General features: G+C 50.9%; 3 protein-coding genes across 3 annotated transcripts; all 3 read right to left on the reverse strand.

Annotated features, from left to right (window-relative positions):
• Window positions 1-989: 989 nt before the first annotated feature.
• BGZ61DRAFT_396651 (uncharacterized protein) lies at window positions 990-3,260 on the reverse strand. The gene is made up of 6 exons (XM_046242962.1): window positions 2,945-3,260; window positions 2,705-2,840; window positions 2,532-2,633; window positions 2,403-2,478; window positions 2,263-2,352; window positions 990-2,181 (listed from the first exon to the last, which is right to left on the reverse strand). Exons 1-6 carry the CDS (start codon window positions 2,961-2,963, stop codon window positions 1,351-1,353), a joined length of 1,254 nt encoding a protein of 417 aa, XP_046100325.1. The 5' UTR covers window positions 2,964-3,260; the 3' UTR covers window positions 990-1,350.
• Window positions 3,261-3,473: 213 nt separating this feature from the next.
• BGZ61DRAFT_520585 (uncharacterized protein) lies at window positions 3,474-11,377 on the reverse strand. The gene is made up of 9 exons (XM_046252455.1): window positions 10,801-11,377; window positions 10,112-10,749; window positions 9,777-10,063; window positions 8,600-9,728; window positions 8,304-8,552; window positions 7,014-8,252; window positions 6,492-6,966; window positions 5,962-6,442; window positions 3,474-5,906 (listed from the first exon to the last, which is right to left on the reverse strand). The coding sequence occupies exons 1-9, from the start codon at window positions 11,348-11,350 to the stop codon at window positions 3,671-3,673; spliced, it is 7,284 nt and encodes a 2,427-aa protein (XP_046100326.1). The 5' UTR covers window positions 11,351-11,377; the 3' UTR covers window positions 3,474-3,670.
• Window positions 11,378-13,532: 2,155 nt separating this feature from the next.
• On the reverse strand, window positions 13,533-16,647 carry BGZ61DRAFT_591050 (uncharacterized protein; the record flags this gene model as incomplete). The annotated part of the gene is made up of 3 exons (XM_046256669.1): window positions 13,533-13,934; window positions 13,993-15,498; window positions 15,567-16,647. 3 exons carry the CDS (start codon window positions 16,645-16,647, stop codon window positions 13,606-13,608), a joined length of 2,916 nt encoding a protein of 971 aa, XP_046100327.1. The 3' UTR covers window positions 13,533-13,605.
• Window positions 16,648-17,829: the final 1,182 nt, after the last annotated feature.

The following is a 17,829-nucleotide window of genomic DNA, read 5'->3' on the forward strand; positions in this document are numbered from 1 at the left end:
ACTGGGTTTGGACGTCTAAGTAGGCAACCGTGTCTAAGCGCGGGGCGATATCCAAGACTGCTTGGCTAGAATTTCAGGAATGTTAAATGGTGCAATTAAAGATACAATCCAGGTTCGGAACAGTAGACCAAATGCTGACCTGGGGCCAAACGGAGCACGAAAGTGGGTAGTGTTGGTCTCCGAACCGGTGATTTTGGCTCCTAAAAAAATCGAAGCGAAACTAGCTGCAACGACTACCGTTGGTCTGGAGGATGATCTCCAAGGGTCCTTGGATGCGTGTTAGCAAGGGCACCAAGAGTGTGAGGTGTCGTCTTTGCTGGGCACTAAATTTTCTATTACACCGGTTCACTGTTCAGCGTCCTGTTTTTGACTAGCCACCCCTACTGAAGTCCCTGTGAGTATTAGTCCTCTGGTGTAAGTCGTGGGAAGTCCCCAAGCCAGACCGGCTAACATGTTATTCTGCCTGGGATGGGTAATGGATGTGACTTAATCAAGCTGGCGCTCTATCCCTTACTTTGACGACCAAAGAAACAGGGCGTTCTTCATATCTCTTACGGGCGACTGCGCACTCATGTCCAGGGGCGTGAGGGAGGTCACTACATGTAGTTCGAGCAGGGCGCGGTTGTCGCTTAGAACCAACCCACTGGCCATATTCTTGCACACGTTGTACACTGGAAACAGTACCATTCTGAAGCACCTCTAGTGGTGCTGGGCCTGTTCTACTTCCTCGAACTGGTCGACATTCCCCACATGATCGTCATGGATCTAGCAACAGGAGGCTTGGATAAAAGCCACCATTTCTATACAAGCAATACACGCCAGTGAGCGACTACGGGCTAAATTACTTGTGTCGAAATGTCATCATAAACTCAGACAAATTCCTCCAAGGTGTCTATCAATTGGTTCGTTACGGCCTAATGTCACATGAACTATACAGGGGACCTCGTAGTTCACCGACGGGTGCACGCAGTCACGATGCATCAAATGTCTCTAGAAGCTCAACAACAATCTTTCTCAGTGACTACTCTGGTAAAGCTATAGCGAGCAGGGTGATTTAGACAACCAGATCCGTCATCATCGAACAGTGAGCGTCCGAAGGGAAATATCACATCACTGCTATGTTCTCCCACTTGTCCTAAGAAACAAAGCCCCTCAGTCCTCGTCAATAGCTCAGTCCTCCCCACAAATCGTGGCAAACTGTTTTTAAAACCACAATCATATCATACATCCCATAACTGTTTCCAGTGAATACCTTCGGTAACAAAGAGTAAACGCAAAATGTGAAACCTGAAAGATCGCAAAGGCGGAAAACTGCTGCCTATTCCACGGCCATGTTCTGGCGAGATGGGCTTAGGTGCTCTTACGGGGACGTCCCCGGCGAGCCTTGGGCTTTGGTGCGGGCTTTTCTTCCTCAGAAGCCACTTCCTCTTCCGGCTCAGGGGTTGGGGCCTTCTTGACCGAGACCCGGCGTCCTCTCTTAACTGGAGCTGGCGCCTCATCCTCGGCATCCTCCTTGGGTTTGGCAGCAGCCTTGCGTCCTCTCTTAGCCAGAGCTGGAGCAGGGGCCGGAGCCGAAGCTGGTTCTTCATCATCTGCCTCGTCTTGGACTTTCTTGGTAACAGCCTTGCGTCCCTTCTTAGCGGGGGTGGGCTTCTCATCCTCAGTCTCGTCCTTGGCATTGGCAGCAGCCTTGCGTCCCTTCTTAGCAGAGGCAGGAGCAGAGGGAGGAGCTGAAGCCGGTTCATCATCCTCAGTCTCGTCCTTGGGCTTGGCAGCGGCCTTGCGGGCTCGCTTAGCTGGGGCCTTGACTGGAGCAAGAGCCTCATCCTCGGTCTCATCAGCGTTGGTAGGAGCAGGGGCGGGAGCAGGAGCAGCCTCCTCTTCTTCAGCCTCATCCTTGGGTTTGGCAGCTGCCTTGCGTCCTTTCTTCACCGGAGCCTTAACTGTAGCCTTAGCTGGAGTCGGGTCCTGATCGCCGTTCTTGGCGGCGTTGGCGGATGTCCTGCGACCACGGGCAGGCTTGGCAGGAGTAGGCTTCTCCTCCTCTGCGTCAGCCTCGGCCTCCTTGGTGGGCTGAACCTTCTTGGCCTTCTTAGGCTGAGGCTCCTCCTCATCGTCATCCACAGCCTTCTTCCGGCCACGCTTGGCCTTCTTAGGAGGGGATTCACCATTTTCGGCGGCCTGAAGGGTCAGCAGAGGTCTCAGGTAGGAGGGTTCTTAGGTAGGAGGGTTCGTAGGTAGGAGGGTAGCACTATGACTTACAGCTGCTTCAGCGGCCTCCTTCGCCTGCTTCTTCTTCTGGGCGGCGGTGAGATGGATGCCCTTCTCACCAAGACGGTTCTTCTCAGGGTCCTGCCTCTATGAGTGAGTGATCTAAGTGGGTTCGCAGGTGAATAACTTACACCGTTGAAATCGGCGGCATCAATGAAGCCCTGGGTCAGAGCGCGCTGAACCTTTTCCTGCAGATCAGGATGGTCCCTTGATGATGTCAGTTGCGTCTCTCATTGTTGATGGTGATTTGGGCAACCTACTCCATTTCGTCAAATCCGTCGATGCCCGAGCAGTCATAGGTGTTGTCACCTTGGTCGCAGGTCTCCCTCATATTGGATAACTGCTGGCCAGAGACGCAGCCCCTTTCGGACGCAGAGGAGGTTAGCGGTTTGGTGCCTTACTTGGGATCGGGCAGAATGGGGCAGGCTCTCACCAGTGCTTCCAGCTCCAGCTACCATGGTCCTGAATCTCAACCCAGGTGCCGAAGCGGAGGGTTCCCTTGAGGCACTTGTCGCCGCGCTTCTTGCATTCAGTGTCCTTGCAACCGGCGCGGTTGTTGGGCGAGACCTCTGAGTGGGTCGTTAGCGACCGTTGCCATTCCCACGAGGGCGCTTCCAGGCCGACGTCGCGAAAGAGACAACCGGAGGAATTAAATGCCGTTATGGCGACTTACCGATACGATACTGCGGCATCTTGACGGCGAATGTTGCTGTACTGGAAGGGTTTGAAAAATGTGATGAGGGAAAAGAATCTGAAATCTCGGCTGCGAGAGCGCGACGCAGGTAGCTCCTGTTTTGCCCTGGTTTCTGCCGCTGGGCCCTGGTCGGGTTGCTTCAGATGTGGCAGTGGCAGTCGCCCTAAAAAACGAGCGGCCTTGATCGGAATCAGCGAAAAATACGACCAAAGATGGCCTGAAATGTTGGTTCCTCGGTGATATGAAGAGACGGAATCCAAGGTAGAAAATGGGAAGTGAGGTAAGGTGAGATGTGATGGGGAGGGTGGGAAGTGGGAAGAGCCAACATCCCTCCTTCTCTTTGTACGAATGGGAAGGAGCTGGTCCGCGCGCCGACGCGTCCTGGCAGCGCCCGCTAGGCAGGTGCTGTAGCCAAACACCAGTGACCACTCCCTCCCGTCATTCACCGTGTCGACGGGGACAACGCAGCCATCCGTCTTTTCAATTTAAATTCTCATTACCAGCAATTAAAAGAAAAAAGAAAAAAGGACACTGTGCATGTAGAAACTGATGGATCCTTTTGAACTCCGGCTCTTAATTTAAAATTATTTATCCCCGTTTGGCTCCTGAAACCTCATAGCCAGCCAGCCTGGTATTTTCTTTTCCTTCCCGCGCATGATCCGATCCTTTGTCACACTTGATCCCACATGTAGAACAAAGGCTGCCTCACAAGAACGGACACCATCCAATGTACATGGCGGCCAAGTTCCTCGGGTCAACCGCCTGCTTGATCAGCTCCTCCACCTGTCCCTCAACGCCCAGCGGAATGCTCTCGTTCGCCAGCAAGCCCTTCACCTTTCGCCTGATGCTGTCCACCACGCTCTGCGGCTGTAGTTTGACCCCCACGTCTCCTCTGCGGTGCGCGCGTTTCTCCTTTTGCAGATCCAGAGTTGGGTCGTAGATGAATGCCTCCAAGATCGTCATCAGTGTCTCCTCCTGTTGACGCAGAATCGTCAGCGTGAGCTCGCATGACTTGCGGAACGGTCCCTCGTAGCCGTAGATGCCCATCGCTGCCACCATGTTGTGTGTAAGACGGAACGGCACACGCTCCGGCTTCGCAAACGTTAGTCCCTTGTCGAAAAGACAATTGAAATCGACGTGAAAGACTCCGCCATTGCCCTCCTCCAAGTTCACGTTCTCACCGTGCCGGTCACCCAGGCCCAGCATCGTGCCCACCATGGACATGACGGCGCATGAGCGTGTATATCTTAGACGCGCGTCAAACCATGTTGACGGGTTGGGGAACTGTTGCGTGAACCAGAGATGGAGCATCGGGGGGAATCTCCCCAGGACTTCGTCTGTGAATATGCGGTTCTTGGCTTCCGACATGCATGCCTCATCCATGAGCTGTTTGAGTGCTGTGTAGTCTGGGTACACCTTGCGTGAGGCATAGAGGTTGATGAGAATATCTCGCATTGTCTTGATCCCCGGAATCCACTCGATGATACCGCATTCTTCATTGAGCGGCGTTACAGCGTATGTCCGAATGTACAGCTGCCTCTGACTCGATCCTGCGTCCCGCTTCAACGATCGGTTGATCAGGCCGTTGAACTCCATTAGACGTTGGTCAGTCCTGAGATCATCCTTTGGCTTGATCAAGAGCATGTAGCTTTTACCATCGGTGCCCCGTGCAGTAAGGCGCCTTGGTTTTGCTAGTGAACTCAACACCAAAACGTCATCCAGGAAGCAGTCAATAGTAACTACATCTCTCGAGAAGGCCTTGTGTTTCTTGACATACTCTGACACCGCCGGAAGTGTCGCCGTCAAGGATCCTTCCACGGGTACCACCAAAGGACATGGCGTGCTCTTATGGTTGAAGCGCAGATCTCTAGTCAGACTGGCATGTACTGTCTTGTTACCATGGAAGTCCCCGTTGGTGCAAGCGAGAAGCAACTGTTCAGCTAGCTTCTCTCCCATTCGCAGGAGATACTTCATGTCGAAGGACGACCCTTCCACTTTCCGAGATACGTTCCTTAATGTTTGGAGGATCTGGGTGCCTCGTGCCTTTCGCTCCGACACCTGCTTTGTTGTCATAATACCAATGAGACTCCATAGAGCCTGGCGAGGATGGGCCTCCACAACTTTGACGATGATGTGTGTAAGCCGGTCAAAAACATTAGTGTTCTGATGGGCAATACGTGCCACAATCTGTGGCAAGGCTGTGTAAAAGATGTACGCAGGTAGACGGTGAATATACTTGTCCAGGAACGAATGCAGAAGGTTCAACTGCTCGACACGCCGCCGGTGAAGCTCGCGAGACAGGGACACCTTGCCCTCGGGGGCCTTGTCCACTTGTGCTCCCAGGTCTAGCCATAGTGTGAGGATTCTTGGCAGAGTCTGGTACAGATACTTGGTCCCAGAGTTTAATGACCGCACGTAGTTCTCAATGACCAGCCTGGCAATCTCGCCAGTAACGTAATTGTCGCTTTGATCGTCGACCTTGAGCGGCTTCTCCGATTCCAGAATCTTCTTGTAGTGACGGCCGAGGTAATAGTGCCCCTTCTCCCAGTTTGAGAACGTCTTTGGCGGCTGCTGATACTTTTCTCGTAATGCTCCAGCGTGCGTTTGCCCTGCGTTGTCGAGCCACTTAGCTAGGAGGAGTTGCGCTCTGGCCGTCAAGAGCTTTTGATGTGAGTTCAACTTTGTGGAGTTTGTGCTAGTTGATGCACCAGTCTGGGTCATGAACTTGTTCCCCTGGATAGCACCCTGGAGCATCTGGATAGCCTTGCGGTGCTGATCATCTTTCCACAGTAGTTTCGCGTTCTCAATAGTGGCGGCATCGTCACCCAGCTGCGAGGCGTGTAGCACCGCGTTGAAAGACTGGTGGAGGGAATTGGACTTTCTTGCGAGTCGCGCACTCGTCAACCAGAGTCCTGAGATGTCAACATCTGAAAACGTTGGTCTATCTTAGTTAGCATAATAGTTCAACCCTGTATTTTGGTTGGAGCTCGACTTACCGGGCAAGTTCCATAGCAGCTCTACGGATACCCAGAAGGTATTGCTTATCATTGACGTAAGCCCCGATGACTTCAAGCCGTCTGTCCAAGAGTGCCATTGTTTTGCGATGCGATGCTTCATCTCCAGTCTTGGCTGCAAGGATGATTTCCAGATCAGTGAGAACATGACACTTGAGCAAATGATCATGACAAGCCTGGAGTGAGGCAGTTGCTGAAGTATTCATAGCAGACGAAATCTTGTCTCTCATGTCTCGTATTGTTTTGAGGTGCTCGTCGGAAGCGCGGTTCTTGTGCAACTTGTCGAAAATGGTCGCTAGAGATACGTTAAAGTCTTGGATGACGTCGCCGTGGAACCGATTTGTGAACTTGATGAGACTGGGCCATCTCCCAGTTACCCATGCGGCTTCCACAGCGAATGGCATGATCTTATTGTCTGTGGAAGGATCTGTGTGCATGCCCTCGACATGGTTAAGGAGTACGTCTGCTAAAGTGTGAGCTTCAAACGTTTCGAATGAGGATGCGTAATTTACCATGTTGACCTGCCTGTTTCAGACAGTGTAGCAGATCGACCTGAACGTCCACATTGTCGGGATTCTCCGTGAGCTTCATTTCGTACCAACTCTGTACTGCCGTCCAGCGACCAGCTTTTCGGTGACCGAGGATTTGCTGATTGATGTCCAGAACATGCAGATGAGAGGATATTCCGTCCAACCCATCGGGCTCATCAATGTTTGCGTATATGTCTTGGAGTCTCTCGAGGAGACGAGTACGATCGTCAGGGCCTCGCTTCCGTTGTTCCATTTTCTGAGCATGTTGCTCGAGATGAAATAGAGCCCGGGCATACTCGTTGCAGTCAATGGCTCTTTGAGATATCAACTCAGCCGGTATTGTGTCTAGAGCCTTCTGAACACATGCCAACTTTTCCTTGTCAGACTCACTAAGTCGGCCAGCGGATCTCTTGGCTTGAATCCATCTCATTGCGTAGTCGACCACACGAAAGATAGCCTAAAGAAGATTAGAATGTGGGGTACGCGCTAGCACATACAACTTACGTGGCAAAAGAGCTTCATTTCTTCCCTTTCCATATAGGTTGCATTTTCGGCTGGTTGATGTTGGAGAATACAAAGCATCTCGCCAATGATGTCTTTCCTTTCTTGCTCGCTGCTTCTGGCACCTAGAAGGATGTGCAGCATTAGGTAAGGGAGAAGGAATTCTGCGGCAGAGAGATCTTTGACTCGGATAACTCGAGTAAGGGGCTCAAAGAGCATGTCGCCATGCGGGTTCTGCCCCTTTCGCAAAAGATCTACCACGAGCATTCTCAACCAGTTCCCATAAATCCGTCCCGGACGGAAGATGGGGTATTCCACCTTGACTGGAAGCATGGGTGCCACCATGTACCTCGATGTAAGGAAGGGTGCTATCACTTCGCGAGTAGCTTCCGGAATAGTGATCCATTTTCGGTAGATGTCGTTGCCACCGAGCATACCAGTGCCCTGCATGGCGCACGCGGCCTTGATGTCGCACTTATCCAGAAGCTCTTGCATTGCAAACGACAGAAAACCCTGGAGCTTGACGTCGGTAGCGGACAAGAATGAAGGCACTAGAACCTCTTGTAGAAGGAAGAAGGCAAAATCCGTTGTCTCCTCACCTCCCTCAAAGTTGTTCAGCACAATAATGGATCGCTGTTCTCTCACGGCCTCGACCTTGTTCGAATCTAGACATCCAATTAAGCCCATGGACTCTGTGCATAGCCGAGCAATTTCCGCTTGTACACCATTGTATTTGCACGCGCAGTCGAGCAATGCTCTCATGAGGGTAGCGATGGTAGTGTCTGGTTGTTGACTAACTGCGGAGTTGTGCAATGCGTTTTGGTTAGTCCGGAGGTAGGGGACCAGCTCAGTCAAGGCTTGGAGAACAACGCCAGAGTTTTCGTGTCCAATTCTTTCGGAAAAGACCTCTAGGGCTTCTTCCACGGCCAAAGTTGGTCGTAACATCCTCAATCTTGACTCAACATCCTTCAACCCTGCAATATGACTGAGCGAGGGCAACTTGCTGATATGGTTTGCAACAACACCCTCGTAATGCTCGAGGACAAAGGCCAGCATACGTTTTACTGTTGTCAAAGTTTCTGAGTTCAACGAGGACCAATAGCGGTCCACGATAAAGAAAGTGGTTTCAAGGAGTGCTTCAACGTCCTCCTCCTCAAGATGGGTTAGCATAGCTGCCCAGCACGAGAAGCTCACTTCTCGTAATGCATCGTGTGACAAGGCAGATAGAAGGCATGCGGACATCTGGTTCAACTTAGCACATGTCACAGGAACTGATGAGAGACGGCAGCTTACCTGGGGCCGCGCGATTCTCGCATAATCTCGGCAAACCCTAATCATTTCCTCCATCGCCCGAATGCATCGCCGTTGTTCCTGTGCAGGAGGATGGGTGGAAAGCGAATCATTGATGACGTCTGTGAGGCGAGCCATGAGCCCAAGAAGGTGGGACTGAAGAAAACGACCAGTTGGATTTCCTTTTTTCTGTCTCGCTTCCTTATTCGCGATCAAGATCATCGTCGCCATGGTGCTAAGAGCTTTGCGGATCTGCAGGTGTGTTAGAATCCGCGTACGTGGGCGAATGGGCTACTAACTGCTGGCTTTCGAGACTCATCTGCCTCACCAGATGCCTTTAACAAATCCATGGCGATGAGCACTGGTTCCGCCTGAAGGAGTCCAAGGAGTCCAAGAGAGTGAAAATGGGGCGAGATTTCATCGAGACGAGACTTTGCAAATCCTTCAATGTCCTCTGTATCCTGGACTAGTAGCAAGGCAAGGGTAGCAGCGAGGTTTGAACTGTCCATGAGCGGCTGCCAAATTTCGTTCTCCTTTCGCGCATCCGTGATCTTCTGGATGACATCCTTCTGCTTGTCAAGCACGAGCCAAGGTAATGCATGTGTCTGGACAAGCAAGAGGAGGTCGTTGACGGATATTTGTAGCAGTTCGGCGATGGCCCGACTCATCTGAGGACGGTGAACCATGTCTTTCGTGGCCATGTATGCAAGGCTTGGCCAAAAGGGCTCGAAGAGGCGGCGCGCAGTGGTGTTTCTTGCTTCGGAAAGATTGGAAAGCTCGTTGAAGGCGAAGGCGGATACAATGTTGTTGTTGCTTCCGAGGTATTCTAGGAGTTTGATAAGGACTAGATTGAGCTCATCCTCGGAGACGACCCTGCCCAGCTGCCCCCAAGCCATTATGCAAGTCTCAACCATGTTGGCCTGGTTCTTCTCCGAAATTGATCTCAAAAACGTGATCGAATTTTTTCTATTTCGGCAAACCACATCCTGATCTGGAGTAGGGATTGATCTGTCCAGTGAGAAAGTCGCTAGTGCTCTTCCAGCTGCGATTCGAAGTTCTCTGACAGAACTGTTCAAAGACTGAAGACACCACTGCCCCAAGCTAGACGTTTCTAAATCAAGCAACCCTGTTTGATCATCGCCATGCAGAATGAACCTCCTCAAGGCCAACATTGCTGCCACCCTTGGGCGTCGAGACTCTGCGAGGCACGGCAAACGAACAAGTTTCTCAAAGATCTTCTGGATCTCAGCTTTGGAGCCGTTCGTTGTGACACTCGATGGCTGGCCTCGGGTGGCCACTGTATCACAGATAGAACAGCTAAAATCTTTCACTGGTTCCCCAAGTTTGTCATTTCGCAAGCAGCAGGTTTGGGATAGAAGCTCGATGGCGAGGCACTGGCGAGATTCATCAACCCTCTGGAATGCATTCCTATACTCCTGTCAGTAGGTGGTACATATAACGGTCATGGAAACCTACAAAAACTCAGGCTCGGAAATCCCGGTGGCTTGGCTTGGGTCGATTGTGATGTTCAGGGCCTCGTGTATCAAATGAATCAGAGAATCGTGTGCATGCGGAGATGCCTTTATAATCTTCCGCCTTTTTACACGGTCATCGGGACTTCCCTCCTGGTCCTCATATGTCAAGGACAACTCCTGAATGGCTTTCCGAATGTGGTCGTCTTGGAAATTTGATGGATGTGTACTTGGGTCGAGTGAATTTGGAAGAGGCACGGTGGTAACTTGTCTGAGCGTATGAATCGTTCTCTGTACAGCAGTTAGCATACAGTCAAAGCTATGGCGAAAATAACCCACCCAAAGGTCAGAGTCCTCTGACAAGGTTGGGCATAATAACAGAGGCTCATCAACCAACTTGGATGCTGCAAGTCGGCTGAGGGATCTGTCCTGAATCGATGCCTTTGCAATCGTTGTCAATGCGACGCAATATGTGCGTTGGGCCTCGGGCTCGGCGGTATCTTCCGCAGGGGATTCTTCAGGGTTCGATATCATCTCGCTGCATAGCAGTATGAGCAGTGTAATTGCTTTTCTTTTAAAAGCAGAGGAAGTGGTCGGCTTTTCCGAAAAGGCTTGTACAACGCTCAGAATCGTCTCAATGGTACGAAGGGACGAGTTGGGAATGACTTTGTTCCAGCGCTTCCGAATAGTCCGCACATCAATTAGAGCATCTAAGAGCCATATCCCACATTCCGTGAATGAGACAATGTTGTGGAATGCATAATCTCCAGAGATCAATGGATAGAATAAAATATCTCTCAAACTGGTGACTTGCTGGATGGCTTGTGAGGTTCGGTCGACGTGGTACATCAGCCGGCCGGAATGCGATCGGTGCTGGAGGATATAGTCGAGAGTGAATGTCGGAGGTAGGTCAAGAGTCGTTGGGGAATCTTCTTGACAAGGGACGGTCGAGGGATCCTGAAGATAACTAAGGAGGCCTGAGTATTTAGGGTTAGGCGCTGTTTTCACTGTGACAATGTGATACTCACTAGACAACATCGCCCGCAGATAGAGGACCATCTCTGGAGCTGAATCCCACAGGGCCGGTGTTTGTGCAACAACTAGGAGGAAATACTGCACGAGACTTTCGATGCTCTCAACGAGGCCGATGGACTGAGGATGTCCCAGCAGCCTGAAGAGCTGTGGAAACAGCCATACCCACAGGGGCTCTGACCCTCGATACAAGAAGGCTTCTCCATCTGGCTTGTAGGCAAGCACTGTTGGTGTCTCCTTGACTGTGATCCGCAGAAAATTAATAGTCTTGAGCGCCTCTGCCCGTACGTGGGCGCGATCGAGGAATGGATCGTCGAATTTGATCCCGTCGAGGACGACTTGGGTGTATACGTAGATGAGCAGGTGGTTGTGCTCGACTCGCTCGTTTACGGATTTCAGAAGCGTTGGGTCGTTCTTGACCCGCTGGATGATCGCAAAGAGGCCCTTAAGTTCACTGTTCTCGTCTGATTTCGAGGATTTGGTTGAGGCAGAAATGTTTTCCACGAGCTGGGCCGCTAAGGTCGATGGAGGTGGATTGTCGGCCATCGTACATATAGCATCATGACGTCTTGCTGTAGACTTACGGCGGTTCAGAAGGACGGATCTGCAGACGCGACAGTGATGGCGCGGGGCAAGACGCGAAGTCATGTGACGTGGCATCAATGGGGTATGCATTCCCACAAGGGACGTCCGTCTTTTTTGTGACACTTAAAGCTTCGTTATAAACCTTAACTTACTACTTTATTATAAAACAATTGACCATAAAACATAAGACTTTTCATAAAATAATTGACTATAAATAAAACATTAGACTTATCATAAAGCTACAGAGATAATGATCGGGTTCCCGCCACCACCGGCCTGGGGCCGACCAGCGGCCAAGTTGCCGTCATCGTCTTCATCGCTTTCGTCATCGGCGTCGGCGTCCTCGAGCCCAGCCGCCGTTTCATTGACGATCCCCTGGAGTGCACCCCCTGACGGGACCGGGAATGGGGGCGGGGCCGGGAGAGTCATGGCGGCGGCAAGGCGGAGTCGTTGAATATGCAACACATAGAGGACGACGCGAGACAACTATGGCTCATCTTCCGACCGGGCATCGAGTTCATATTGATTAATGTGAAGTAAGTAAATTTTACGACATATATAATAGATGTATATATCGTATTTTGTTCGTCGTTTTAGGACTCTTGCTTCTTACTTACTCTGTGACTTGAACTCGCCTAAAACCCTGCTGCTATCTAAGATCTCACATTGTTTTAAATCAACACAAGATAGCTGCTTCGATATGTTGAAGCTTGCTCGATCTGTTTCCACCCTCCATTCCTACCTCCCATTCCCATCTTCCGTTCCTACTTTCCTCGTAGTAAGATAACTCAATACTTTAGATAAGGTAAACAATCTCCTATACAGAACTCTCTCAGCATAATTCCTAAGCTTATAATCTTTATTATAGCTTTATAAAGTAGATATACATGAGGTTTTATTTTACACAAGTTTAGAGGTACTTATGTTACCACCTATCCAAACAACGGTATGTTAGATGGCCCACTTTGTTCCTAGATCCCTAAGCACAGGGTAGGAAGATGGAATAAGGCAAGGGCCAAGATCCGTTTTTGTTCTTCTGTACCTCAGCACAGAGGAAGGGTTTTCTTTTCGGGTGTTGCAGCGTCGATATGGTTTGTGGCACCGCGGCACCGACAAGAGTGAACTTCCTTCAGAACACCGCAGGGTCCAAGTGAGCTTAAAAGACTAGGTACTGCGGCACCAGCAAAGGCAATCAGGTATTCTCCCTGGTTTCGCAAAAGAAAATGCGACAGCATCCCAGTCTCATCACCATGAAATGGACTAGTTTGGAGGTTGTAAGTGTGCTTGATTTCCTCTATCTGTGCTGTGGAGCGTCTAAGAGATCATAACAGCAATACAGGCATTAAATAGAAAAGTAACGGAGTCCCATGTTATACATGTTAGGTTAGGGTGGTAGGTGGGCCGGCGGGTGACCCGCACGCTCCGGATCAAGATTGATCGTTCCTGTTTGTCTTACCACGCACTCGCTGGTGTACACCTTACGACCCTCTCCGAGTCATGAAGGGCTCGGAATATCGCAACAAGCAATTCACATGCCTTTGTCCGACATTTGATCAAAAATTCCTGCGCAAGTCAAATTCGGACAGATGTTGATCTTGGATGTTGAACTGCTGGGACCCGTGGCAGTAGGGTTACCAGAACGAAGGTCTTTCGGGTATCGCCCGGCACCGAGGACGCGTTCGCTGGGACTGCATACTTACCCTCTGGCATCTCATCAGGTGACCGCCAATACTCGTCGACAGGGCAGAGATAGTAGTCGGTTTATCGATTAACCATCCTGGGCGGAGCCCTTTTGGACTCCGATTTCTCCTGGAGTGGAAGAAGGCGGGAGAGAAAGAGGAGATGATTATTCGAATGACGATTCTATCTAACTCAAGGGCCGTGGGAAAGCTGCAGCACACGCAGCCGATATTGGTCTCGTCTACTTCATGCCTTGTGCTCTGGAGTGGCAACGTATTTATTTCTAGTGGTTACAGATTGGCCGCCATGTTCTGCGTTTCCGGCCACCGTTGGCTAACCGCCAACAATATGAACCGGCGGCCTGCTTGATGGCCAAAATCTGCGTCACCCCTGTATCAATTCCATGCAATAAACCTCGTATTCGGCAGTTTTTTCTATCCATTTGCTACGTAAGAGGTTCGCCCCATCTGCGCCGAGTTCATCAATAGTCTACCTGTAGCTTAGATCGACTTCCAACACCTAGACAGCAATCTTGTTCAGCTTCGCTTCAAACTCACCGTGCAGCTCGGCAAAAGCTCGCAGCACTTTGAGTAGGCCTTTTCGCCTATTCCACCATGATGGCAGTCCTCTTCACTATCCTCGTTGAGACTGTGATTCTCAGCGTTGGCGGTGCCATCGACGCTTGTCTCTCCAGTAGAGCCGCTGTTATCAGCCTCTTCCTGTTTCGCAAACATTTTGCCATTTTGCCGCACCCTGAGATAATCTCTCTCGTTTTGTATATCCACACCGTCCGTATTAGACGGGGGCCTAGACCTCGTCAAGTCGGCAAGACAGGCAACAATTGTGTGTAGGATGGTGGCAAACTCTTGATGGATGTTAGTAGCGTTTCAAAGTATCCCAAACTCGGCACAAGCCTGACATACCTTTTAGACGTGACCAAACCTGTGATTCTTGGACCTTATTCACGTGCTCAATCGTCCTGATATCACCATGTTTGAAGAAATCAAGCAGGTATGCGTTAAGGGGTGGATCCGATTCCTCGAAATAGATTCGCAGGTGCGGCACTATTGCCTCTTCGAGGAATACTCCGGAGCGGATGGTGTTGCATAGCTCGGAAATAGTGGAAAATTCGTCACCATGGCCAGAGAGCGCCACGAATGGAGAGCGGACGACCGGTGGTGGGTGGCAGGCGCCGCTGCGTATGTCTAATGTTACCTCAGACCCAATCCGATGTCGCGTGAGCGGAAGCTTGTCGTCTACATGGTGCAGATACTGATCGATGTATGATTTGGCATACACCTTGAAAATAGATAGAGTCTCGGCATCATGAGCTTTAAGCGCGTCCTTTGCGGCTCTAGGCAACGCTGGGAGAAAGACGATGGATGAAGAGCGCTTGATGCCGTCGTCAACGAACTCGATATCCGAATGCTTGCACAATTGACGCTCGAAAATGTGCGATAGGACAAGCATCAGCGTTGCAAGGACACGCTCCGGATTGATATCGATGTCCTTGCACAACATGTGGAAGTAACCCTTGCTCAATAACGCGTGGAATGCCCAGACAGAATTTCCCGTGTAGTGCAAAGGCGAGATACAGTTTGCAAAATTAACAGGAGCACCGTCCATGTCAAGCAACAACTGTCGGCGAAGGTATTCGATGGAGAAGCGCAGGTGGTGTCTTACTGTTATCCCGGACTCGGGCAAACCGAGATGCAGATGCGGCCGTGAGAAGATGGAGTTGATCGTCTGAAGGGCGAATGACGAGTTATTGGAGCCATGGAGAAGTGCCGCCAGTTGAAGGATGAAAGACGTGTTAATAGGATACTGCGTAGTAAGGTCCGGTAAGCGGGAGCTCAGTAACCGAAAAACCTTTGCCGTTGGAATTCCAACAAAGACGACGTTTCCTAGCACGTCGAAGCCACGACGACCGGCATGCCCAGCAGCCTGGCGAAAGTTGAGCGCCGTTAGGGAAATCGAGTCACCTGCAAATACAACTGTTTTGCAAGGCATGTTGATACCAAGCGCAAGCGTACCTGTCGTCAAAACCACTCGTAGGAAACCTTTCCGGAAAAGCACTTCAACAATCTGGAGATAATTGGGATTCATGCCCGAGTGGTGTACACCAACTCCACGCTCCAGTCCACAAACAAGCCACTCCGGCACTTTGAAGCTGCTCAGCTCTGACTGGAATTCGACCAACTCTGACATGGCCAGCTTGGTGATGTCCGCGAAATGGAAGCCATCAATAGGTGCATCCGGGTTGAACCCAGCCCACACACTGACGTCGGCGTCGGCAAGTTCACGGGCACGTTCGGCTCGCGAGAGTTTTTCGTCGTCGTCATCATCTTCACCGCGCTTTTCTTCCTTCTGGGCTTCTTCCGCGGGGCCCTGGCGGCGCGAGAGCGGGCAATCTCCAGCTCTACCATATACTGATTGTAATCAGCCAGCTTCTTTTGCCAGGACAACTTGGACGCCTTCCATGCTGCTTCTTCGTTACCAAGCTCGTCGATCATGCAATGAGCTAGCGTCTCGCACATGATGCGGTCGTAGTTGAAAACGATACAGGGCAAGGCTCCCTCTGTATGCAGGTCAACTAGAACGGGCAGTACCATAGAAACAATGTCGTCAGCGTCGACTTGACGGTGGCCACAGTCTCCGCCACAGCCTTGCTTGGTGCTCATAATATCACGAGCTACCAGATGCTGGAGACTGCTGCCGAGATCTTGGCGAACTAGATCAAACGGTGAACTATCATCGAGCATCCACTGGCGGAGCATCGCCTTGAGATCGGCCTCCCAGGTGATGATATCTATCTTCTTGACTAACTGGGGGAGTACTTTTTCTGGATGTAGTGCATGAGAAAGGCCATGCTTCTCCGTAGCGTGCTGAGACATAACACGCCAGAGATGCAGACAGTCGCGAGCCTCGAGACTAAAGTCACTTAGAAGTCCTTTCTCTTTGTTGACCACGCTAGCAACGGGATGCACAAAGGCGAAGGCATTTGATCCATCAAGGCCAGGTATATAAATGCCAGGAAGAGCAGGTAGTCCAGAGAAGCAAAACATCTTTGGCGGCACATAGATGAAATTTCGCAGGTTTGAGTATCGATAATGATGCTGAACCGTAACAAGGTCGCTGGCGTTGGCTCTTTCGGTCGACGAAAGCCAATTACTTAACTGACGGGGATTCCCGACTGTAGCAGAGAGAGCAATGATAGGGCATGGCGCTTGCAGGAGAAGCTGTTCCCAGACTATGCCGTCCTTGGCCTGGCTAATGCAATGGATCTCATCGAAAATGATGCGCTTGATACGCGTGGACCATGAATTCTTCTTTTCCGCATGCAACGGTGTAAGCAGCATGTTCTGGAGCATACGTGGGACCGTGACGAGTATTTGACAACCAGTAGGATTGTTGATGCGTGAGTCTCGCATGTGAACAGCCCAGACTGAGCGCCCTGCATGCGTATAGTTCTTGGAGAAGCGGCCGTGAGTCTCGGCTGCAATCTGGTTGACAAGGGCCGTGGTCGGTGCGATGTATACGAGCACGCTATCATCATCAGTCTGCAGGACCTTTTCCATGGTGGAAAATGAAATGAATGTTTTCCCAGCAGAAGTTGGTGCTGTTACAAACAGACTTTGGTTCTTGTCAATGGCATCGAGAACGCTTCGCTACCAGCCATGGGCTTAAAACGGACGCGTGAGTCTGGCGCCGAGTCAATGACTCGGTCGAGGTACGGACCGCAATGCTCAAGTTGGAACTTAATCGGGTCACCGGGAAGGAGAATTTGCTGGTTTCAAAGAGTCTTTGGGTTAAGGCAGGAAAAGGCCAGTGGTCGAGATGGCGCATTCGCCGTGACGTCGATTCCAGGGAAGCCAAGTGTCTTGACGATTCCTTCGAGCGCTATTGCAACTTTCGAAGTTATACCTGAAGCCGTGATGGACAAGCCATAAACAGAGTTATGTCAGAGCGACAGTGCTTATTTGATCGAGGGCGTCTTTCCGTTGACAATGATACGGAAAAGGCAGCCAATGATAAAGAGCTGAACCTCGGGGCCTAGCTCATCAATCTTATCCAAACTCTGGAAATATTGGAAGCCGAGGTTGTGACGAGCAATCAGGTCGCCTTCATTCAGAAACTTTTCGCACTTGGCTCTCCAAAAATTAGCCTTGATGTCGCTCTTTGGCTTCATAGCAATAGCCTTCGGCGAGCTTGCCGCCCCTTTTATTGCCTGGTCTTTTGCTTCATTTTGAAGACTCATCGGCAGGATTTCGTTATTTGGCTGGCTGGCTTGAGAGCGCCCGGCTTCAGATTTTGGCTGAAGGAGCCAGAAACAGTGATCTGGGGCCCCAGGATCTTACCGCAGGCATTAGTTAGACTGGCAGCATACACTTGAATTTCCTTCTGGAGATTTTGATTTTGAGTGAGGGCATGTTTCTTCGCCTCTCGCTCGACTCAGACAGGTAGTCCTTGACCGACCGGGACCTTTGCATGACTGCGCCAGTATGAGAGCTCTTTGTAGATTTGGACTTGACCGGGATTCAGGGCGCCGGGCTCATCATCAGTTGTGAGACGGATGGGATCAAGAAGTTTTTTTCGAATACTGCGTTCTGGAAGGCGAGGATGCGCCATCATTAGACGGGGTCGCTAATGCAGGTATCTCGCGCTTGGTAGGAACGAGTGACTCAACCTTGATGCTTATCGAAACACCGCAGATACGGGTAAGCGTGGCACAAGGGAGGCAAACTCCATCCTTATTTTAT

The sequence above is a fragment of the Ilyonectria robusta genome, assembly GCF_021365365.1.
Source record: "Ilyonectria robusta strain PMI_751 chromosome Unknown BGZ61scaffold_19, whole genome shotgun sequence".
NCBI lineage: Eukaryota > Fungi > Ascomycota > Sordariomycetes > Hypocreales > Nectriaceae > Ilyonectria > Ilyonectria robusta.

Excerpts from the sequence above, each read along its gene's own strand:
- BGZ61DRAFT_520585 (XM_046252455.1), bottom strand. The coding sequence starts at position 11,350 with ATGGCCGACAATCCACCTCCATCGACCTTAGCGGCCCAGCTCGTGGAA. Across the intron at positions 8,253-8,303 it reads CGAGAATCGCGCGGCCCCAG|ATGTCCGCATGCCTTCTATC; the intron begins GTAAGCTGCCGT and ends AAGTTGAACCAG. Across the intron at positions 5,907-5,961 it reads GCTGCTATGGAACTTGCCCG|ACCAACGTTTTCAGATGTTG; the intron begins GTAAGTCGAGCT and ends TAACTAAGATAG.
- BGZ61DRAFT_396651 (XM_046242962.1), bottom strand. Across the intron at positions 2,479-2,531 it reads GACGGATTTGACGAAATGGA|GGACCATCCTGATCTGCAGG; the intron begins GTAGGTTGCCCA and ends GACATCATCAAG. Across the intron at positions 2,182-2,262 it reads AGGAGGCCGCTGAAGCAGCT|GCCGCCGAAAATGGTGAATC; the intron begins GTAAGTCATAGT and ends CTGACCCTTCAG.